Consider the following 24,714-nt stretch of genomic DNA (forward strand, 5'->3'; position numbering starts at 1 on the left):
TTATGATGACTTTTATTATTCACATATAATTATATTCCCGCTAGTCTACTAAATTATTTCATAGTTTGTTCATACTATTTTATGTTAAGTAATCATAATCTCAATTAATCTTCTGAATTTAATTTGTCTCTGCAGTCGCTCTTTAGTTACTCAAGTTCAACTTAATCTGGATTCGCCATGCGATTCCATCTAGCAACTTTAGTAAAACACACATAATTCAGGATTCGCCCTGCGATTCCACGGTAAGCTCAATACAGTGTAATCACACTTCTAATCCAATTCAAATGGCTATTCAAAGCTATAACAGGATCAAAAGAAGAAATTGATTCAATTTTAGTATGTTTAAATTAATTCTTTCCCTTGTTGGTGTTCCGTTGACATTATTAAAACTTCAAGTTTCTCTATCAAAGATAATGAGCGTTTATTTTAAAAAGGTCAGAACTATAGAGGTAAAATAAACTGTGCTTCTGCATTTTGTTTGAGTTAATTACGGAATATTGCCGCTACCAAATTGGGACGGACCAATCAATCCATTTCACTCATCGCTTATTGGGAAAATGGACATTTTTCAGCTCAGATTTTGTTTTTCACACAAAAATAAAAGTAACGGCAGATCATTATGTTACGAGTCCAAATAGAATTGGCATAGAAGTGATTGACCTTATTATTATTAGTGTACGTACAATCAAGTTCAATCATTTTAAAAAACATAATAAGTAAAAGAGAATGTTTGATTTCGGAAAGATGAGTTTATGATCCTGTTATTACAGAGTTTTTCCTTTGAAAACCAATTGATTGCTCTTGTTGCTGAGAGCCAATTCAAGCGCTGGGAAGGGCTTCTGCTGGCTCTGCTTTCTTTGTTTTCTTTTTCTTGGTGTTTTTGTCTAGCCTCGTAGAGGTTGATTAGCTCGTCGTTTTTCCACGCGTGGTGAGATATCAACATTTTTTCATAGAGAAAAAGTCGTTAATTAAGGTTAATAATTCAAAAAACAATTAATAGTGAGTGAAGGCAGAGTGAATAATAAAATTAAAAAAGTAAGCAAAAATCGGCATTGGGCTGCGCTCTTGGTGGAGGTTGAACTACTGCGCCCCGTTTGATCAAAGAATTAGAGGACTGCGCTATAGCTCGCTGTTTTAGTCGTAAAAAAGTAATACTGTTAATGAGGGCAAGTTTTAAGACGCGTCAAAATAAATTGATGGTAGATAAGAAAAAGCGCAGTTGCAAAAGTTAACAGCTTAGCTTCAAGAAGTAAAATTAAAGCGTTTAGAAGAATAAAATTAAAGAAGGAAGAATAAAAAGCAGTAAAAAGTGTAATGCTAACCTAAACCTTAAAACCACTGAACCAAACCGCGCATAGCACTATATTATGTCATTATATATATAACTTTAGCTTGACTTTGTTAAAGATACCAGTGGAGTGAATGTAAAAATTAATGACGCTTTTTTGGTTGAATGATGTCTATCAAATAAAATTTTTCAATAGGTAAAAGCCTTGTAAATTGCTGGTGTTTTTCGTGTGTTTCATACAGCAAAGCCCCGAATTTACCAGGTGAGCGGCTGGCTTAGCTGCAGGGTTAATAGGTTGTTTATTCGACTTTCATCCCGAAATAACATAGCAAGTGGCTGGCATTGAATCCTTGGTTGACAGCTGTTCTATGATGTAGGAACCAGACTCTGAGATGCAGTTGAAAAAATAAGAAAAGAAGAGTGCAAGTTGTTGCTCTGATTCGAACCATCTTCCAATGTTTTATTTGTTTCGTTCCAAAGTGGTTAACTGGTCACTCATTGTACTCCGACTGTTTTAGGTGATGGAAGTATTTTGTCGTTATTAGTACATACGAAAATCTTGTCGAAGTTAAATGTAAAGATCAATAAAAGGACAGAGGACCCAATGTGCTTTGATAACTGTTTTTCGGTCGTTGTCTTTTTTTTCTGTATGAGTTCAAGTATTGATTCGATCTTGCTCTCCTTTTCGCGTTTCAGGTACTCATTTGCTAGTCTGATCTGAATATCGCTTACTGGAGGTATTTTGGCCTCTTCATGGAGTTTTTCGACACTGTACCAGCGGGGTTTCCTCATTCAATTTTCTAAGGCTCTGTTTTGGCTCAGTTATATGTTGTTGATAATTGATTTAGATTGGTCAATCCAGCAGGCATTCGCCTAGAGAAGTAGAGGTTGAACTCATATATACAAAGTCAGCAAGCAAGCACTCTTCATCAACGTTGGTCTGACTGAGCCGCCTTGGTCTGGTAGATTTTTTTGTTTTCTCTTGCCACCAAATTTTTGCAGTGTTTGTTCCCATTCAGATGCGGGGTAAGGTTTACACCAAGAAGTTTGATTAAATTTGCGCCTTCAATTCTTGTAACTTATATAAAAATGAACTAGACGGGGAACCTATTTTGAAGGAATTTCAGAAAGCATAAAATTTGTTTCGCCAGGATTTATTCTTATTTTCTGTTTTTCGCACCTTTTGGTCAATTTGTGTAGTGAAAACTGAAGTTTCTCCTGAATTATTCTGTAGGAGCGCGAATTCTAGAAAAGGGCAAAATCATGAGCAATTTAGGCAGGTAAATCATGAATTCCGCTGTCATAAGCCATGAAGAGTATTGGTGAAATAACACTGCCCTGAGGTTCTCCGGCTAGTGTTGAAAATGTGGTTCTTTTTGAGTTATTAATATTCACGAAGATACTTCTTAGAGAGAGAAAAATTTAACCCATTTTATCACAGATTTATGCACACCAATTCATTAGCAGTTTTTGAAGTCCGAGTCTCCACACAGGATTAGACGCTTTTTCGATATCTAGGCAGACAAAATCCCTCATTTCGGACCATTGCAATGCTTCTGTTATGTGCTGAGTAACTTTGAGCAAGTTATCAGGTGTGCAGCTGCTCCTTCTATACGCATTTTGCATTTCACTGAAGATACCATTGTTTTCACAGTGCTGTAGGACAATATACCTTACTGCAGTTTCACAAATTTTTGCAATGCAGTTAATTAGGCTGATTGGTCTGTAATTTTCTGCATCTTTTTTGTTTGTTCGACTTTGGTAAAATTTTGACATGTGACTCTTTCCATGTTGTTGGAAGATAAGAATTGTCTATTGAGCTAGTTTTCAGGAGACAAATATATATTCTATGAGGCATTTAGGTAAACTCATCAGGATGTTATATCTAGTTGTGTCTGCTCCTGGACTTGATATACTTGTTTTGTTCACAAATTCATCATATTCATTTACTTTTATTACACAGCAGTTATTTGGTTGAATGTTTTTGTATTGGAGAAACATTTTTGTCTTTTTTTCGACTTTCTCGAAGTGGTTGTTTTGTTATAGGCTTTCGTATTTATGATCTTTCATTGTATCCTGCGGGAGAGTTTTGAATATTTCTCATGTTTTAATGTCTGTTGTTGCTTTGAGTCGTTTAGATGAGACTTGAACTTTTTGTTCAGTTTCATTTGGTTTTTTCAATCACCACATAATGCTTTAACTGCTCTCCAAAAGCTTTTGCTCCCACTATTTTGAGCACCTGCGATCAATTTTAATTGTCTGATTTTTTCCGATTGTTTCATGGACGTCTTTATTTCTCTTTGTAGGAAATTTTTTCCTTTTTTCAGTGATTCTCGTCTTTTTTTCTTCTTTTCGCGGATAATTTAATTAGTTTCATGTCCAAAGGGAAATAATCTTTTTGTAGGATTTACGACTTCTGTAGCGAGCTTTGTTCAATCTGTACAAGTACTTCATTCAATTGATTCAGTTGTTCTGCTTTTGGATAGGCTGGTGGATAGAGCACAGAGTTTTCAATTGCGTCAACAATTGCGTTTGGGAACACTTGTTGTAGGCTTATACTTGACATGATACTATCTCTGACGGCTTTTTTTCCCGGTTGCATAAAGTAATCCAATGAGTTTGGCAATTCTCTAATTCGTTGTATTTCCAGTCGTGGTAATTTTGTCTTCATAGCTTGGGCAAATTGCACTTGAGTTGGTCTTGGATTGATTGTTATTACTATTGGTCTAACTCGATCTGACATTTATTTCCTCTCCTGTTGATTTCGAAAACATTTGCGTTTGTTTCGAACTTGAATAAAATCTTGTTTATCTTGTGAAGTTTCATCAGCGGTTGCTCTTGCTTCTGATAGAAGAGCGCTTAGTTGGCTCAATTTGGCCAGGGACCCACTCAGGGCTATTGCGTAGCAAAACGACGAAGATGTGGATTTAAAGCAACTTTTAAAGAGTAAATAAAATCAAAAAATAAAAAGTCAGGATTTCAAATCTAAGGAACTTTTAGTGAAAAATCTGTTTTTATAAAAGACTCATTCCCAGAGGACGTTCCTACACAAAGTGGAGTACTTGCTTGTGTTTTTCCTATCACACTTTGAGGTACTGATCCGAAAGTGACATTAATAGCGTTTTAATCATCAAAAACAACAATTAGAATTGGCATAGAAGTGATTCTTGTTCCCTTGTGATAGTATTAGGATCAAAAAAACTATTTGAGTAAAAAATTTGATCTACAAACGATCAAAAGCACCAAATACAGGTGGCACCAGTTGACCTTCAAGTGATTGAATATAAAATGCGGCATAGAAATTATATTAAACGTTTAAAAAACTGATTGTTTGAAATTGATGACAAATTGAATAAATTAAACCAAATCAAACCATGAAAAATGGGACCTATTGAGATATAATGATGCGAATAAAAACTCGAGAACTCCTGGCACTTTTCAGTTTGTGCCCATGTACTTTACGCACCCGCCAGTTACAGAGCATAAGCCAATTCATGGTAAATTTTTCTTTTTACATATGGCATGTAGCTGAATGCAAAATCTGAAAACATCTAAAATTTGAATTTTCGGTGGCTTATAATTAAGGAAAAAAGTAATTGGGTTGAAGTGATAAGATAACAACGTGCGTGTAGTATTAAAAATTTTGAATATTGTTCTGAAAAAATTATAAACTGCGTAGAGTTCGAATACTGCAAAAAGAAGCCAAAGAAAAACAGTTCGGTAAGTCTACATTTTTTGTTTTCAACAAAGTGGAAATGTTAGCCTGCAATTTCGTAATTGTCTACAAACAGTTTGCAGATAACAGTTATTATAAACCGCAAACTTGAAAAGCCTTCACTTTAGTCAGCTTTGGAGAGCGAGCTGGAGACAAAAAGGTTTATGAGACATGGTACAATTTGCCGACTTATAGCCACAAAAAAATCGGAACACCAAAATTCGGAACAAGCGTGGTGGCAGCAATTGATTGAGTGCTCAAAAAACAGGAAAACCAAAACAACCAAAATGAACAAATTTTACTGATTATAATATACCAAGAAAAATAAGCTTCTAACAAATGAAGCTCCTCGTATTCTGGTGACAAAAGCCCCGGACTCAGGACTCGGAGACGGGAACCAAAATATATTTTTTTCCGTCAGAATCACGACGGCTCAGAATCACCCAGAACATGTTGCCAAATTTGACAATGCATGTTGGAAAATAAATCGTAGACCTTTTCAATATATTAGAAAAAATTCCAATAAGGCCATAGAAATGAAAAGACAAAAATTTCAAGGAAGTAAGACGAGTAAACTAGAAAACCTTTTGGAAAAAATAGAAATTCAAGCTATCTCAAGAATCTCCAAGGAGCCAAAGTATCACAGCATGGTTTTCGAGCTTAACGCTGGCCTGGTTCTTCTTCGGGTTTTTAAGCCTGGGTTCCAATTGACAAACAATCTCGTCAAAGCTATTTGTCGCTCGGTTGTACTAAAAGACAGTAACTTTAACTTTGATTGAAAATCATAATAATTTTAGTAATATCCTATGTTTCGTGTCGTGCTGAAGCCTGTCGGCTTCAGACTAATGCTTGTACTGTTTCTAACTTCTCGTCAAAAAAGCTAAAACTTAGAACTTGGAGTATTTTAAGAGCTAGCAACATTTAGCTTAAAAAAGTAAAGTACATGAAGAATCAACTTATAGTATAATCTGAGAGCCTACTAATCTTTTTTAATAGTTTTTAATGGTTCTAAAAACAATATGGTTGCACTATATAAACAATTCGGATAAAATTAATTGTCATATAAATGTCATTGTGACTTGTTTGCGATTAGTTAACCAAGTGAACTGATTTATGTTAATGTTTACAAAGTAAATGTCAAAATTCTGCAAAATATCTTTTTTAATGGCATAAGCACAGATGCCTATTACATAGCGCTAATTGCTTCAATTGTATGGCAATTGACCAATAATGAACAACGAAGTATCATAGAATTACAGAAATTTAAGAAATTTAGCAATAAATGACAAAATATCAAAAAATGCATGTTTTCAACCATATAAGTGCCAATAGCCAAGCCTTTGGATTTGATGCAATAAAATTCGTTGGGTTCTTGAATAGCTTAGTCAGTACTCTAACCTTGTGTGATATTCTCGGGTTGCTCAGTGTTCGCCATCTGAAAATTGTTTGGGAAATACAAATTTTCGGTCTGAATTCAATTTTTCAGATTTGGCCAATTTTCAAAATATCATAGAATTACAGAAATTTAAGAAATTTAGCAATGAATGACAAAATATCAAAAAAAGCATATTTTCAACCATATAAGTGCTAAAAGCCAAGCCTGTGGATTTGATGCAATAAAATTCGTTGGGTTCGTGAATAGCTTAGTCAGTACCCTAAGCATGTGTTATATTCTCGGGTTGCTCAGTGTTCTCCATCTGAAAATTGCTTGGGATATACAAATCTTCGGTCTTAATTCAATTTTTCAGATTTGGCCAATTTTCAGATTTGATCTTTTTGAGTTTGACAGAATTTAGGTCTTTTTTCTGTTCCAAGAGGTAATTTTTACTGTCTGATAGCTCTTATTTTTGTTTTCAAGTGGTGCTAACCCAGATCTATTTTTCTGTTGGTTTATTCCGGAGAATTTGAGGTCGCTTATGCAGAACGTTTGGCAGCTGGTCGTAACGAACGATTGTGATTCTGTTATTTTTGAAGGAGATTCCCGAAATTGCTTGTGCGCCATTTGCAAATCTGGCAATTGCGACCGTTTCCAAAAAATAACAGACTCAGACAACTGAATAGGTTCAAATACTGTAGAACGAACTTCAAATCCTGTTCGACCATTACAACTAAAAGAAAGCCAGTTGAGTCTTTTGTATTCAATCGGAATTGTTTTAAAAGGAGTTAATCAATCTGAAATTGTATCAATTGTAAAGAAAAAAAAGTTTTTTTCGACGGATAAAAAACACAATGGATGAAGTTAGTGATGATACTTTGTATAAAGCGGAAATCCTTACAATCGCAACAACAAAGTTTTGTGGAGAGTCTTTTGATTCGGTTAAAAAAAAACCTCAGTAAAACAGTTTTTCTTAGTACACCTGGTAAGGGGTTCAACTTCATGGAATGTTGTTGAAAATATGAATTTCCTGCAAAAGCCGATTGGCTGTAGTCTTGAAATATTGTGAGTGTCACACGTATGTAAAAATAGGGTGTACTAAAACCTTGGGTTTCAAGGTCAAAGATTTAGTTTAATTTTTAATTTATTACTTGATTAATGACTGACACAATCTTGATAGGTGTCGACAGATTGAAATAGACAAAGCTCGGGCTTCGAGCAATACTAACAATTGTGACATATCAGTATTTACTTGGTTAATTTAGGATGGTGATAGAACCGATATTGGGTACGGGCAAAACTGAGGATAAAACTCATTCATTGAATAATAAACCTACCTTCAGAGTTAATCTCTCAATAAGATCTTCATTTATTTGAAACCATTCTCTTCTGCTTTTATCTACTTATTAATTAAACTTCAATCCTTGTATTTTAAACAAGTACCACGCTCAATTACAAAAGATAATACATATTGCGGACGGGCGGCTACTATAGTGGCGACAGAGATAGGCATGGAATTGTTGTACAATTTTGACTGTATTTTAAATCTCAGAAAGAACGAACTTTTTTGCGGGGCAATTGGGAAAACATTACAATTGTCCCCATCCCAACGTAGTAATAAGAATCTGTTTTTAATTGCTGCTGAGGATCACGAATTACCTCGCCGCTGCGAGGGTTTCATTAAATGCAAAATTAACGATGAAAAAGCTAACATAACACAGCAAACAGAAATTATAGTCGAACCCATTAAAGGGTTTGAAGACAAATCACATTTATTAATAGCGAGATCGCTGAATGACATGGTTGATGTTGTCGTATGGGTTCAAGCTCTGAACCCTACATTAGAATCAAAGAAAGTTTACAGAAATGCGAGAATCGCATGTGCGGAAAACATTGAAAAAATTTCAAGAGTACAATAAAATAACCCTGACAATAATAAAAAGCATAGGGACGAATTTGATTTCGAGAAACACGTGAACTCAAGTTCAATGAGCTTATTTTGTGAGGAAATGACAAAAGTGAGGTCACTTTGCCGAAAATATGAAGTGATATTTTCGCGAAACTCAAATGGTATGGGATTTTGCGACCGAATTTATCATAAAATAAAATTTGGATGCTGTGCCATTCAGACGTACAGACGGCAGCATGAGCTTTGAGAAAACAAAAGCCATGAAGAAAATTGTCGAAGACTAGGAACGAGATGACTTAGTCGAACCAACACACTCTGATTGGGCAGCACCATCCTTACTGGTACCAAAAAAAGACGGAACCTACCGCTTAGTTGTAGACTACCGTGGTCTAAACAAACAAATAGAGAAAACATGCTGACCTTTACCACGAATCAATGAGGTTATTGATTCACTGGAGGGAAACATGTACTTCTCAAACATTGATCTTCTGTCGAGATACTTTCAAATGGCGCTGGAAGAAGAGAGTAAAAATGTAACGGCTTTTATTACACCTTTGGGCCTATATAAGTGGAAGAGGCTCCCTATGGGACTAGCTTCTGCACCAGGAGCTTTTTGAAAACCTAATGGAATTTATTTTTGCTGGTCTCTCTTACGAAGTAGCTTTAGTTTATCTAGACGACGTTATCGTTTTCGGAAGAAAATTTGAAGAACATCTTAAACGGTTAGAGCTGGTTTTCAAACGTTTATCGGAGAATGGATTAAATATTAAAGGATCAAAATGCAATTTTTTCCAAAAGCGTGTCAACTTTTCAGAACATATTACATCTGAGAGTGGTGTCGAGGTCGAACCAGAGAAAGTAAGAGCGGTAGAAAAAATGAAAGAACCATCATCCCTAAAAGACGTCAGGGCTTTTCTGGGCCTTGTGGGTTATTTCTGGGCCTTGTATCGAAAATTCATTCCGGGTTTCGGAAAAACAGCAGAACCTCTTTACAGGTTATTAAATAAATCAAACAAATTTGAATGGAGTACAGACTGCACAAGTGCGGTAGCAGAGTTGAAGAAAAAGCTTTTAGAAGCCCCAGTTTTAGGATATCCAAACGATAGGGATCAATATACATTAACTACCGATGCATCGTTGACAGGCATCTGAGCAGTTCTTACACAAAAACAAGGAACTGAGGATAGAGTTATTGCATATGCTAGCAAAACTTTGAGTAAAAGTCAACGAAACTACTCAGCAACTAAGCGGGAATTATTCCCAATAGTTCATTTTACCATTTATTTTAAAAACTTTTTACTTGGTCAGCATTGTTTAATTATAACGCACCACAGGGCTCTCGTGTGAATCTATAGTTTTAAAGAGCCAGACGGCATGGTCGCAAGATGGATAGAGAAACTTGGGCAATTTATTTTGACATCAAGCATAGAGCAGGAAAGAAAATCCCACACGCTGACTGTCTTTCGCGCATAAATACAGAAGATGAGGAACAAACAGCTTTCGTTAACGCTATTGCGCTAGACGTAGAGCAAGACGATACCGACTATGGTAGTCGAGGTTGGCAGTTACACAAACTGCAGAGAGTAAAACTGCGAGATTCGCAGCAAAGTGACAATATACTCAAAGAAGTATATTCATGGGTCATAAACAAAAAAAAAGACCCGATCCACGGCAAATGAGAAACGGAGCTTCGAAGGAGTTATGGAAATACTGGGTTCACTATAGAAATCTTTTTCTCATAGAAGGGATTTTGTATCGAAAACACCAAACAGAACCTAACTTTGAAACTGTTTACCAAATGCTGGTACCCTGGGGTAGAGTGTCCAATGTTCTTGAGCTGATGCATGATTCTCCTAGCGCAGGACACTTTGGTATAGAGAAAACGTAAAAAAGAGCTTGCGAAAGGTTTTATTGGCCGTGCATGAGAAGGGACGTAAGAAACTGGATAGAAAGCTTTGACGTTTGCCTAAAAAGGAAAGGCACTAAGCAGAAACATTGGCATTCACTCACAAAATGGAAACCTAGTCATCCATTTTGGCAAGTATCTCTTGATATTATGGGTCCACTTCCCGAGTCTCAGGGAAACAAGTACATTTTGATTATCAGTGATCAAATCAGTAAGTGGTACGAAGCCGTAGCGTTACCCAATCAAGAAGCAAAAACTGTGGCAAAAGCGTTTGTTGAATACTGGATAGTAAGATTCGGCTGTCCAGTCAATCTACACAGAGACCAAGGGTCAAACTTTATGTCTAAATTGTTTCGTAGTCTTTGCAGTGAACTAGGAATTCAGAGGACATCAACCACACTCTACCACCCACAAGGGAACGCGATGATTGAACGAACAAATCGAACAGTAGAAAAATGCTTCTCCAAATATATAGGACAATACCAACACGAGTGGACTAATTTTCTACCTTTAGCGATGATGGCATATCGATCATCAATTCATAGTGTAACAAGATACAGCCCAGCGTTTGTGGAACTCTACCTATAGACTGCATCTATAGCACACCACAGACCACAATATATGCAACACCAAGTGACTATGTTTTCACGATGAAACAAAAACTACAGGAAACGCACCAGTTGATGCGAGAGTATATGGATGTCGAACAAGAACGCCAGAAGTCGTATTATGATCGCAGTAAGTATGGGTTGAGCTATAAAGTTGGCGAAGAACTGTTAGCTTTCAAACCAATGGTTAAAAAAGGAGAAACAAGAAAACTTACTTCTTTCTATAGAGGACCATACATAATTGTTGAACTTATAAACGATTTGAATTTCAAGGTAGAAGATAAAAAGACGAGGAAAGCTATCAAGGTCCATTATGACCGACTGAAGAAATATAAAACACGAGAAAAATCATTCACGCCTGAGCCTCAGGCGAAACGAAAAACAGCCAGTAAGGAGCAGAAGAATAGTGATTTGAACAGCTCAAACGATGGCGATATAATTGAAGTAGAATCATCAACAGACAGTGAAAGCAATCTAAATATAGAAAATCAATCCGAAGCTGAGGATGCTAACGATTTACTAAATGTTACTGAATCAGAGCAAGAAACCTCTAAAGGGCAAGAGAAGGCACAAAATGTTCCCGAGGGAGGAGGTGCAACTTCATCAAAAGCTACCGAGTACACTGAAAAAAAAACCAGCAGAAACAAAAATTCCAAAGCCAGAAAAAAAGCAACAGGAATCTAGTAGTTAAACAAAAAGTACTGAAGAAAAGATTAATAGTAATCCCAAGGCACCAAAAATGGCTACAAGGTCTAGCAGTTGATTAAAATCGGTGCCCGAGAGATTAAAAAATTACTTTACTGAGTAAGATGAGGAGTACTTTAGCAGCCAGGAAACTGATGATGTTTTTGTTTCAGGAAATACCAGAAGAAAATATTGGAATCGAAAAGAAAGACAAGTTCGTCTGGAGCATCGTGTGATGGAATATCACTGTGTTTGTATCTGGCATTGCTAGCCATTTTTGCTTCTCCTTCACTTTGTATTAAATTATACGGCTATGATTTTGACAATATCGTATCAACAAAAATATATTCTTTGGATCACAGTACAAACTGTGATAACAAAATTCGGGTATCGAAAACAATAGAAGAAGGTAGTTTGATATATGCTGAGGTTCAGCCCGATATAAAATTACGATTTTGCATGTATGAAGCGGCATATATTGTGTCTGCACTTAAAAAGAGCAATGTATATGACGATGTTGTCTTTATTACCAAAAACTCAATACTCCTAAAATCCATATATCCATTGAACGAAGGAACCTGTTGGAGCATTTGGCAAAACAAAAACTTTGCTTTTTAACAGGTTTTGGAGATAAAACCTTTAAAGTCAACAATTCAGTAACGGAAAAGATTTTACAACGAGCAAGTGAAACTACTTATGCCGAGGAGCATAGCCAGAGTTTCATGAAAAAAAATAATCGTGAAGGTGCTATGTATGCTAAGCCTGTAGATTGGGTTTCACTACAGGAGTAAAACTTATTGGAAATGTGATGATCAATGAAAAACTTTACATCGGAACAATTTGGAGAAAGCTGATACAAAGAAACCTTTTAAGCTTTAAGGATCCCCTAGGTTTCTCGAAAACTGTTTTTTATCAAAACCACATATTTTGAAGACAATTTAGTAAACTATTTTTTCGAAAATCAAGGTGAGCAAACATGTCAAACGATCAAACACTTTAATAAGGAGGACCCTGTAAAAATTTTTGGTAACAACAAGACCACTTTAATCAGCGGAAAAATATTACACAAAAGCAAATATGAAGATTTTGCATTAGAAATTTTAGAGGAAAAAGCAAATAGTTTGTGTGGACAGCAGGTGAGACAACCGGAGTTCCAGGTGTTTTTTACTCCGAGGAAAGTTCAGAACTGAATACTGGTAGTCTTAAAATAACCTTTAAAATGTTTCTTTCAAACGTTGTTGAAACCTTGAATTTCGAACTTCTCAAGGAGAGAGAAATCTTTTTTATGAAAATTAGAACGCTCCAATGCGAGATTCAACAACTAAAAATTCAAACTATGATTGAAATATCAAAAAACATTGTTAGTCCATCGGTAACGCTCTTCGAGAAAGGTACTCACGTCGAAAGAGCAGGATCTGTGTTATATGTTCATAAATGTGCAAAGATGGTAGCAACAATAACTAAACTTCCTTTTTGCACAAAAGAAGTTCCTGTGTTAGTAGAGGGTCAGAATTTTTCTTCCATTAGATATATGGATACTATTACAAAAAATTTGTATCATAATTATACAATCGCTGCCTGCAACCCGCTGTACCCAAATGTTGTGAAATCGGAAGACGGCAGTTTTCAACAATATGGAGAAACGCTGAAGAAATTCAATCGCGAGATATATCAGTGGTTGATGAATAATAACTTAAATGTAAGTGATGAAAATCTGCATCGCAGCCTTTTCTCCATATCAGACGTGAAACAGAGTCAAATTGCACGAACAATTTGCCATAATAGTAAAGGAATTATCAGTCGGGAAGCACTCCGAGATTCGGATGGAAAATACAGTCATGAAAATTTTATTCATTGGAACGCTCAGTTCTAAAAACAATTTTTTCTAACAAATGAAATAACAATTTTTCGTAACTCAAAAACTGAAAGCTTACACGTTTGGTTAAAAGCTAAGGACATTGCTGAGTCAGTCTTAACAGTCTACCTCATATTCCAAGTTGTCCTAAATTGTTCATCTTTTTAGGATAAGTCATTAATGGAGCCTCCTGGCAACAACTGTTGCGGAATCTCGACCCTGTAACGGGAACACGTATGTATAATCAACTACTCACATTAATTAATGAGCGCCGAGAACAAAAGAAAAAGATTGAAGAGAAAGAGTCCTTGAAAGAGTCGGTTGTGTAAAAAAAATGAAAATGAGTTGTCTTGAGTTCAAGACCAAAAAAAAAAAAGAAAATGAGTTGTCTTGAGTTCAAGGCCCAAAAAAAATGAAAATGATTTGTCTTAAGTTCAGGGCCAAAAAAATGAATGAAATGACTTGTCTTGATTTCAGGACGAAAAAAAAAATGAAATTGACTTGTCTTGAGTTCAAGACCAAAAAAAAATGAAAATGACTTGTCTCGAGTTCAGGAGGAAAAAAAAATGAAAATGACTTGTCTTGAGTTCAAGACCAAAAAAAATGAAAAAGAGTTGTCTTGAGGTCAAGACCATTAAAAATAAGGGATAAGTCTTGAGATCAAAACTGAAAATATTGAGAAACTTTAGAAGCAAAATGGTTTCTATTAAACATAGCAGGCAGTGAGACCCCACAAATTGGTGAATATGTGTACTATATGCCAGAGTTGTGGAAAGTTAATTCGGAGATTTCCCTGAGAGTGACCTAGTGGAATCTTTTCTGTCACGGACTCGGAAAGTGTCTACACTAGAACTTCTGGCACCCGCCAATATTCGGTCCCGAGCTCTGCAGACTGAAGTGGAACTGCAAAACCAGTGCGCGCAGTTAGAGAAATTGAAGAGTACAAAACCTTTACTCCAAATAGATCTTGTCGAGCTTCGACAAAAACTAGACAAACATTGCGACAAAGCCAAGGAGGCAACAAGAGAAGCATTGGGAAAACTGAGCGCCGAGTGTGAGGCGCTAAGAGATACCCTAAAGGCGGCGGCAGCTAGAAATGCCGAACAAGAGCAGTCAATCGACTTACTTAAGCAGGAGTTGGCCGATCTAAAAGTCAATACTGATAAAAAGAGCGAAGCCGTGGAGAAAATGGAGAAAGAGAATGACCAATTGAGGTCAGAGCTTCAGCAGTTGGAAAACTATAACCAGTACTTGGCGAGTTAGTGCCGAAGGAAAGACACTATAATTGATAGACAAAAGCATTCTTTGATGAACGAGAAAGTCAAAACGAAGGCCACAGAAAAGTGTTTATTCGAGATTCGGAATAAAAATAAATTGATTCGGCCAGCGACATTGTACGAGATTTTGTTGGTAAAAAGTTCTGCTTCAAAAGATCAGTTCAAAAAACACTACCACAAAATGAGCTTGTTGACGCACCCTGATGCTGGTGGAGATGAGGAGCTTTTCAAGACCATTATTCGAGCATAACAAATACTGATGAACGATGGGGCGCGAGAAGCGTACAACAATTTCGGTCTGGACGAGGCAGAGAAAGTCATGAATGACAAAAACTGATACCTAAATTTTTATATGAAAAGTACAAACTTTTTGTAATTTAAAATGTTCATGCATCAAGAGCTGTAAAATTTGTTTGAATTTATGTGAGTGAGTGGCACACTCTATTCTTATTGAGAGGGAGGCAGCGTGAGTGTCACACGTATGTAAAAAAAGGGTGTACTAAAAACCTTGGGTTTCAAGGTCAAAGATTTAGTTTAATTTTTAATTTATTACTTGATTAATGACTGACACAATCTTGATAGGTGTCGACAGATTGAAATAGACAAAGCTCGGGCTTCGAGCAATACTAACAATTGTCACATATCAGTATTTACTTGGTTAATTTAGGATGGTGATAGAACCGATATTGGGTACGGGCAAAACTGAGGATAAAACTCATTCATTGAATAATAAACCTACCTTCAGAGTTAATCTCTCAATAAAATCTTCATTTATTTGAAACCATTCTCTTCTGCTTTTATCTACTTATTAATTAAACTTCAATCCTTGTATTTTAAACAAGTACCACGCTCAATTACAAAAGATAATACATATTGCGCACGGGCGGCTGCTATAATATGTATGCTTTTTTCTAATTTTTACGTGATTACTACCATTGGGGAAAGTAACACATTTCTCAAATGCTTTCTGTTACCTTTGGTCTAGTAAAAAAAACTGAAAAAATATTGTTGAACAAAACTTGCACATTTTTTGATAAGCGAATTTCAGAAAATGACTTCATTAATGAGCGAAAAAATACAGTTTTCAGTCCCAGTTCATCTTCTTTTCTGGAGAGTGTAACAAAACTTTCCTTATACCAATGACGAAAAATCTACTGTAGTCAAGATGGGAAAAAACAATTGCACCTGATAAATTTTATAAGGTTTTTGTTGAGGACTGATTCCAAATGGTTTTGATTGCTTTGATACCTATTACAGGCTTTTAAAAAATTTTCCGCCTGGCTGTCAAAAGTTAAGTGACAGTGAAGTTTAATTCCGATGTATTTACGATCAGTTTTTTTGCTTGTCCAGTTTAATTGTTTCCCATAATCAACGTGCATAATTAGGTTTGCAAAATAAATGTAATAGGATTTGCTAGTATTTAACATTAGCTCTTGTGTTTTACAGAAACATGTTTGCTTTGGCATTATTTTTTTCTTGCAATGCTGGGGTAACACCAGCCTGCAACTGAAAAGAAAATTGAATTAAAATGTGCAAAAGAACAACCATTTCACAACGCTAAAACTACGCACACGCCTACCGTCCCGGAAATTTAGTTTTGATAGCAATCTGAAATCTCATTTGGTCGAGGAACTTAGTTGTGGTGGATGCAATTCCAGCTGTGTTAGTCAAACTTTTCAACAATTTACAACAAGAATTTCGGAGCGTCCGCCAGATGGATCAACCGTGGGTCAATTTGTCGGGTAATGCTCTGGAGCTCTAATCTTAAATTATAGAATGATAGATCAGTGCCAGGATACCGAAAACCTTATGACCATAAAAGTTGTACACATTAGAGGACGCAAGCCACAACTGAATACACGGGACAAGTAAAACAGCCAGGAATTAAAATTGAAATGCTCCGTAGAGGTGCACAAATATCGTGAGTTGTGCACTATAAAACAACAGGCTACCAAAATGGCTGAAAAGAAAGACGAATATTATTCGGATATTGTGTCTTTAGAATTGTATTTGATGCAGTGTCTAAGTTCATTCATGGACCAAGCACTGTGCCTTGTGGGACGAATCTTTTTTTTACCTCATATCAGCTCAAGTATACTTCGTTAAAACGCATGTTTTCTTTCAATAAGAATTTTGCATGAGTGATATTGAATTCAGTGAAAAACCAATGGAACAATTTTTTTGTAGCTTTTGATGTGATATTGAATCAGAAGCTTTTGAGAGGTCTAAAAGTACAGCATGAACTATCCTTGGAATCAATTGCCTTCCTGAAAAATTCGGTTCTTTCCCATTATAGCCCCCCCCCCCCCCAGCTTAGTGGTAAGATAACTTATTGCCGTCCCAATCATGGTAATTATACCATAATGGGGGGGGGGGGCTATAATGGGAAAGACCCAAAAATTCTATTGAATATTAGCGAAGAGTCATGAGTAGAATATTGTGGTCTAATACCAAATTGCAATGGGTTGAGAATTTGTTCACCCTCTAGATGTGCAGAAATTTGAGCATGCAAAGTTATGTCAAATATTTTAGAAAAAGCATTTGTTACTGATATGAGGCGGTAGTTAGTAACGTTTAACGTATCTTTTGTAAAGCGGTGTAACGTTAGCAAGTTTGAGTTGCTTTGTAAATTCGTTGGTTTTGACACATTGGTTGAATACATATATGAGATGGGGCACAAAAATTGATGCGCCGTCTTTAATTGCCCAAGCGGGAATGATTCAATAGATTCAAAATTTCTCTGAAATATTGGAACACATATTGTGAAATTATTGTGATTGTGTTAGATATAGCATGGGCATTGAGCGGAGAGTGCCAGGCCGAATTCAATTGTGCTTACTCCTGTTACAACAAGCGGCAAGCTCCTATCATAGTACCCGTGGTAGTTGGTGGGTTCGAGTGGATCGATCCCAGAGTTTATTACCAGGCCTTTGCTCTAACCGCTAATTTTCAGTGCCTCAGTCTACGATCTAGTAAGTGTTTAAACTGTTTTGCTATCAATGTTTTTGTTTTTTTTATGGGAAATTCAAAGAGGAAAGGGTGCATGTACTTCGAGAGTTCTTATTGGAAGCAGCGAATTTGTGTCTGCAAAACGGAAAAGGTATATTACAAATTGCAATACAGAGTATAACAATGAGAAATACAATAGTGAGAATATTGAATAGAGCTAAGTTATCATTATTCCGTGCCATTAGGAAATTGGTTGTTACTTTCCCAGCTATTGTTTTCAATCCTTTCTTTCTCTTTGCTATTTCAGATTTTGTTTAGATGAGCTTAGCGAACATTGCGACCAAGTTCTGCATCAAGTCTTGGCAAAATGTCGGCAAGCTTTGACTCCATCTCTCTTCACGGGCTTGGAGGATTCGCCAGATTCTCAAGTGGTTTCGAAAGAAGCAACTGTGACGTTATGTAAAGAGAAGGATGTGTCATCAACTAAAGTTGACAGCGTCATCGAAAATTTTATCACCTGTGAAATCTGTCAAGATATCTTCAAAGATCCCCGTCTGCTGCCATGCAACCATACATTCTGCTTGAAATGTTTGATCGATTGGAAGAAAACCGTTGCATCCGAATCGCCAGAGGCTGAATTTTTAAACGAGTTTACGTGTCCGAAGTGTAGAATCACCTGTCACGTGCAAGTTGAGGCTCTACCGTCGGACTTCAAAGCTAATCAGTTAATTGATGCGTACAAAGAATCGCAGTCTGCGAAGGGTTCGTTGAATGATCAATCTGCAAGAAGTTCGCAACCATCAGCATGTGGCGGTGAAAAAAGTGGATCTGATCTGGAAATTTGGTTTGTGAAAAATTCGATACCATCTGAAGCTCAAAAAATTCTAATTGGAGAAGGTTACGAGTTTCTGGATATCGTTCTCGAACTTCAACCAAAGGATCTGGATGGTTTGAGCGGGTTAAAACCAGGCCATAAGGCTAAGTTGATGAAGTGTATCCAGAGTTCTCATCAGTCACAACCTGTAAGCCTTTTGGATTCACTGGAGTCAAAGCGACTGGAAACTATATACGATGACCGAGTCCTGACTACGGGAACTATCCCAGGAGACACGTTGAAATTTTGGGCCGCCTTTAGTGAGAAAGAGAGAGAACATGTCATATCGGAGCTCAAGCAATTTGCAGTGAAGCTGAACGGCTCAAAAGATGTTCCCAATGAAACTAAAGGGACCAGTTCTAGTTTTGCAAATGACCTTAAATTATGAACGTGGGCTAATCGCCTATTTAAAGAATGCTACCTAAGTCTGAATAATTACCATTGCTAAACTGCGATTGCGCTGTTATCAAAATAAACCAATTAAATAATTTCAAGTAACTAGAACTGGCAATTTGCAGCGGATAAACTTCATAAATTGGCGATGGTGTTCTGTGACGCTGGTCTGTACGCGGATGCAGAGAAATTCGCTATTGATTCGATGTCATTAGCGAAGAGCAAATCCACTGAGTATTTTATAACCAACGTGCTTTTGTTGTACGCTGTGATGAACAGAATCAAGCAGGGCTCCAAATTCATCAGCACTAGTAAGTAATTACTGTTTAGATTATCTCCGGTTTGTTTGCCAATCTGCAGTTAGTTTCAAGCAACAATAAATTTTTGAAACATAAATGCAACAAGAGCGATTGGGAATAGCCGTGTTTCCCACAGGAAGTGCTCAAACCTATTTAAAAAGCATTTTTAAACGGAATATGAGGTGACAAGAACAATATGAGAAATTGTTCAAATCCAAGTGTGATACCAGAAAACTAATGATCTTAATTCACAGCTACCGTTGAAAATTAAAAAAATGTTTTGCTGTACGTTCATGTACGCAGCCAAATTGCAAAAAAAACATGGATTAGTGACTTCGATTTTAAATCTTATCAGAAATTTTATAAAACTGGAATAGAAAAGTTAAAACTTTCTACTACAACTTTCAAAATGTTTTAAATAAATAATTTTTTTAAGATCAAAGAGCCGCAGTTAACGGTCTTTCAATATTTAAGATTGTCATCGCTACAGTCCGTTGCTATGTACATATTGGCAAGTTTAGGGATATAGGATTCTAGTTAATAAAAAGGCTTTTAATTATATCTTAATTGCCTTAATCCTCATATGACTCGTATTTTCGTATCACCTCCAATCGACATTCTCATCTCCTTTTTGAAAATAAACGCAAATAAAGATATAAGTACGAAAAATTAGTTTTGAAACGCTCTCGCCCATATATTAAGATTATAAAACGGAGCTCGTTGCCTCTTAAATAACAAAGAAAGGACAAAGAACTATAGTATCTGTTTTTGACGCCCAATATCCGACAAAGAAAGATTGAAAATCCAAATCAGCCGAAAAATTTTCTTAATTCTTTTCTGGCAAGTGACGACTTCGATAACGTTAAAGGTCAAAACGACAAATATTGCTTCGTTCTAATGTTTTAAGTGAATTTGGTACATGTAACCGGATCGATACGTTGCTAAATATCATTTTCTATCAGAGACAATTGAATTCAAAAGTAAGTACAAAAAAGTTTTTGAAATTTTTGTTCTCATATAATATTTGTAATTTCCCTAAATTTGTTTGATATGCCTAATCTATACTTATATCACACTTAGAAGCAGATATTGTTTTAGAGAGCTTTTTATTTGAAAGGGCCAAAAAAACTAAATTAAGAAATGGCGCTCCCAAACGCTGTGTGAATATTGATTGGTTCGGGGCCCAGCACTACGTCTTCCTAAAGCATTTCGTGTATTGCAAATTTTCAAAAATAGAAATACTACACAATAGCTGAAAAAACTGTAAAATAAAAGATAGACAACTATTGAAAATAAAGAACTAATAGCAAAAGAAGACGAGTCAACCTAACAGCCTCCCTTCTTCATCATCAGCTCCTATTGAAGCACCTACAATCTCGCGCCGCCGAAGTGTCCTAGAGCAGAGGATGGAGCTCCCAAGGAGAGCCAAGCTGATTTTTGTCGTGAGAAATGTCAGCGTAGCTGTTCTTTTCAAGCAGAGCTTCGATGTCAGCTCTGCCAGCGCTTTTGAAGCTGACGGGCAAGCTACACCAGTGCACGCAAAGACATGCGAACAAAATGCTGCTTTCTCAACATCAATTATTCTTTGTTCATATTCGTTCATTTTTTATAGATTCTTGATGCTTACAGGCTTCGCTACTGATTTTGGCACAACTTTTTGCTAGCTGTTTGAAAATTTTTACATCAAAGTATATTTTGAAACCTGGATTCCCAAAGCGTACAATGGTACCATTTTTGCTTCTGTCACTAAAACATATCAAAGTATCAAAAAAGCCTGGTTATCCTAAAAGTTCCTGGTCGCGCAAATAAAAAAGTTTGTAACAAAAATTAAATATGAACAGTGTAATCAGTTTTTATTGTTGACGCTATGTTTACTGAACCCATTAGAGCACTGAGTTGACGAAAGTTGTTCTCATCACAAGAAAAATTTCTCTAAATACAATTTAATTTGTTGGCAAAGATAAAAAATCTTATATTCGACAGGTGGACAAGCGAACGGAGCTCCAACTCAATCTTGATAAACGAACGATAGAAAATTAACGATATTTGGTTTTCACAGCCTTAAATATTAAGTTTTCTGATTTAGGCAGTTTTGCGCATGTAACTAAAATATGGTAACACATGCTAGATTTGCAACTATAGCCTAGTTTGTTTCAGATGAGTTGGAGGATTGGAAAGGCCAACTGGCCAAGTGTGATGACGTGATCAAAAAGGGAGGCAAAATACTCCCGAATGAGGTGAAGATTAAAGCACTTATCATGAAGCTGTTCGCCCTGCGAGCAATCAAGGCCAGGGACAAGTGAGTATTTTTCAAATCAGCTCTTTTTGCTCTTTTTTCTTTTGGAAGATAGCAAATTGAACATGACAAATTGAAGGTCAGATTTCTGAAAAACCTACTACCCTAACGTAGGTCAATATTCCAAACCGGAGCGAAGGAGCACGAGACTATTGAAGCAGAATTTAAACTGACGGAACGGTTGTCAAAATAAAAGTTAAGAAATGTTCATTTTCAAAGGATATGGCTCATCTCAATGGAGTCTCATTCATATTTAACAAATTTGAGTTCAATTTTTTTGCTGAAATCAGCTTTGTCGAATTGATTTTAGTTTTTCAAAAATAGTGGGTATTGTTCAACACTGCGAAAAGTCAGGAACTCTTATTTAGGAAATTTACATATGACGTGTCGACTTTGATGACGTTCGCGAGTGGGATGAGCAAAAAGCTACCTGATAAAGGACTGCATGCTGAGTACCTAATGACTGAGGCTCTCCTGGACAACATGAGCAAGAAACCGTCAGTTGAGAACAGAGTCAAAAAATTGTTGGAGGCCAGGAAGCTCTGCCATGAAACTTACGGCGAATTCTCCACTCTAATGTCCAGGATATATTACAACCTTGCAGGGGCTTTTGAAGAGGTTCGTCTTGCGAGTTTTCGTTCTATCGATTTTCATTTTAACTTTTTTTGTCTGATCATTTTTCAATATATTTTTTACGCTTGATAGCGCTTCAGAATTTAAAAGCAGCTTAACTTAATTGGCGGTAACAAAAACTAAAATTCAAATGAAAAATGCGCCAAGAATGAATTTTTCAAAAAAAAAATTGTTTTATATAATTAATAGCCGCGAAGCGATAGCAGCTTTAATTGGGACATCGTGGGTTTTTACAATTCAAAGAATTTGAATTGTATTGGGGCGCTGTCTTTTTTTAGGAGCTGTTCACACATTTCCATGATTTATGAAGTCAAATTGGAGTAGGGATTTTGGTCACGCCAAAACGAAGTGGAGTGAAAAAGCGAGTGGTTTTGCGGCGTGATATTTTTTCGCTCTAATTCCAAAGTTGAGTGAGAAAATGGTATATGAACAAAAATTTGCTTTCTCGCTAGTGGTTTTTTGTACATATGCGGCAATTTCTCCTTTTTTGATTTTTTGGATCGGATTTTTTTAATTGCTCTTGAACGAAATTTATAGCAATTATTGTAAACGTGTGTCTTTTTTATGCAAAATTTTCGCTTGACTTTTCGAGTGACTTTTACGCCCTTGACTTTTTGCGTTTTGCGTGATCTAAAATTATCTCATATGCGGCAATTTCTCCTTTTTTGATTTTTTGGATCGGATTTTTTTAATTGCTCTTGAACGAAATTTATAGCAATTATTGTAAACGTGTGTCTTTTTTATGCAAAATTTTCGCTTGACTTTTCGAGTGACTTTTACGCCCTTGACTTTTTGCGTTTTGCGTGATCTAAAATTATCTCATATGTGGCAATTTTTCTTTTTTTGAATTTTTGGATCGGATTTTTTTAATTGCTCTTGAACGAAGCTTATAGCAATTATTGTAAGCGTGTGTCTTTTTTATGCAAAATTTTTGCTCGACTTTTCGAGTGACTTTTACGCCCTTGACTTTTTGCGTTTTTCGTGATCTAAAACTCTCTCAATCACAATTTCAAGCAGCTGAATTCAATTGGCGGCAATTTAATACTAAAAGTCAAATGAAAAGTGCGCCGAAACTGGTGCCATTTTTTAACTTTAAGTCTTTATAGTGTTATATGATAACCTCTAATGTGGTTATTTGAAGCCCACTATTGAACTTCTTAGTCCATTTAGGCTCCCCCCCCCCCCCCGACTGAAGCAGGCTGCGATTGATTAGAGCTCCCTCTAGTCGTTCTAGAGCAATTCTTCCGACGTTTAGTCGGTTGTTTTCTGAATGATTTTCCCGATCCATTCATAGTTCATTCTAGGCCTAGTTTTTTTTTTGTTTGAAGCAAATTTCCATTTCTCGCTAATGGTTTTTTGTTCACATGAGGCATTTTTACATTGATTTTGATCGTTTTCTTAATTGTTTTTGATTTGATTTTTTAGAAATGGTTTTCCAATTCACTCATAGTGCGTTCTAGGTCTATTTTTTCGTTAAGTCAATTGAATGCGAGGACTTGTCCTGCTATGTTTTTTTTTAATTCGGCGTCTCAATCGTTGATTCTTACGACCTGGCTTCTGGAATTGACAGTTAAAATTTGTGTGGGTGACGTCATTTCTGTTTTTAGGTCTATTGCGTGGCTTACTCACTAAAAAAATGACTTCTGAACTCACTTATGGAACTTAAATTTTCTGAACATTTACTAGTTAAAGATCAATAGTATGCATCTAAGTAGTGCCAAACCTATATGACCTAATTCTCGAGTATTAGTCTTGAGTTTTTGATTTCGAATAGCATTTTTGAAAAAGCAACTTAAGGGATTTTTCCTTAAAAACCGTATTTGTCATTAAATTGACAGTCCGAATCTAACCCAAAAAGGCTAGTGTTCTATTAATGGACTGGTGGTCGATCTGTCTATCTCATTTCTTTAGTTGTTTCATTTCATGGAAGGCCACAAGCGTCTATCGCGGCTATTTTCTGACAATCTGCCGGCTATGTTTTAAAAATTAGCTGATAAAAGGGCACGCGGAACGCCCTTCAGTTGAGAGCAATTCGTCAGACACTAGGCGATTATGCTTGTCTGTGGACTCGGCAAAATGTATTTATTTTAGCTGAAGAAGATTGATCTGGCCTACGAGTGCTTCCGGAGAGTGTGGTTGATAGACATGCAGCTATTTGGCATCCACCACCCGGAGACAAAGAAGAGCACAGCTGTGATGGAGGAGCAAGAGTACAGTAACATTGCCAAATCGAAGGGAGACTCTCTCCCTGGACAGGATAATTTGGGAACCATGGATCTCAACTTCCAACTGAGACTCAAGCCTGTTTTTGAGTACAACAAGTAACTTGAGTTTGTCTCGATTTTGCCGTAGATCTCGTGAATTTCTATTGTTATATATTTAAGATATACAAATAAATCTTTCCATTTCTCAAGTTGTTATAGGATGCCTTTGTGCTATCCCTTCAGACACTGTTTGACACGATTTTAGTTAATGTTTTTCCCTTTAGTGGCAGTTGGCGAACAGGCAAGTGAAATAGAATTGATTACCGGCCCCAAGATTTTTGGAATCTTGAACTAAAAGCTTGCCTTGGACTCGAACTAAAAGCTGGAATCTTGAAATAAAAGCTGGAATCTTGAACTAAAAGGTAACTAGAAGCTTGTTCAAAATTTTC

The 24,714-nt window shown here is 36.4% G+C and overlaps 1 protein-coding gene across 1 annotated transcript in view; it reads left to right on the forward strand.

The window, feature by feature from the left end:
• Positions 1-24,474, forward strand: part of LOC142336440 (uncharacterized) — a 43,192-nt gene extending 18,718 nt beyond the window's left edge. Inside the window, exons 4-9 of the mRNA XM_075385276.1 lie at positions 17,404-17,589; positions 17,885-18,796; positions 18,959-19,144; positions 21,290-21,431; positions 21,797-22,046; positions 24,153-24,474. Coding sequence (XP_075241391.1) covers positions 17,404-17,589; positions 17,885-18,796; positions 18,959-19,144; positions 21,290-21,431; positions 21,797-22,046; positions 24,153-24,386 — 1,910 coding nt within the window. The 3' untranslated portion in view covers positions 24,387-24,474. The remainder of the gene's footprint in view (positions 1-17,403; positions 17,590-17,884; positions 18,797-18,958; positions 19,145-21,289; positions 21,432-21,796; positions 22,047-24,152) is intronic.
• The last annotated feature ends 240 nt before the right edge of the window (positions 24,475-24,714 follow it).

Source organism: Convolutriloba macropyga, chromosome 3 (assembly GCF_964194025.1).
Source record: "Convolutriloba macropyga chromosome 3, txConMacr16.3, whole genome shotgun sequence".
In the NCBI taxonomy this organism is placed as follows: domain Eukaryota; kingdom Metazoa; phylum Xenacoelomorpha; order Acoela; family Convolutidae; genus Convolutriloba; species Convolutriloba macropyga.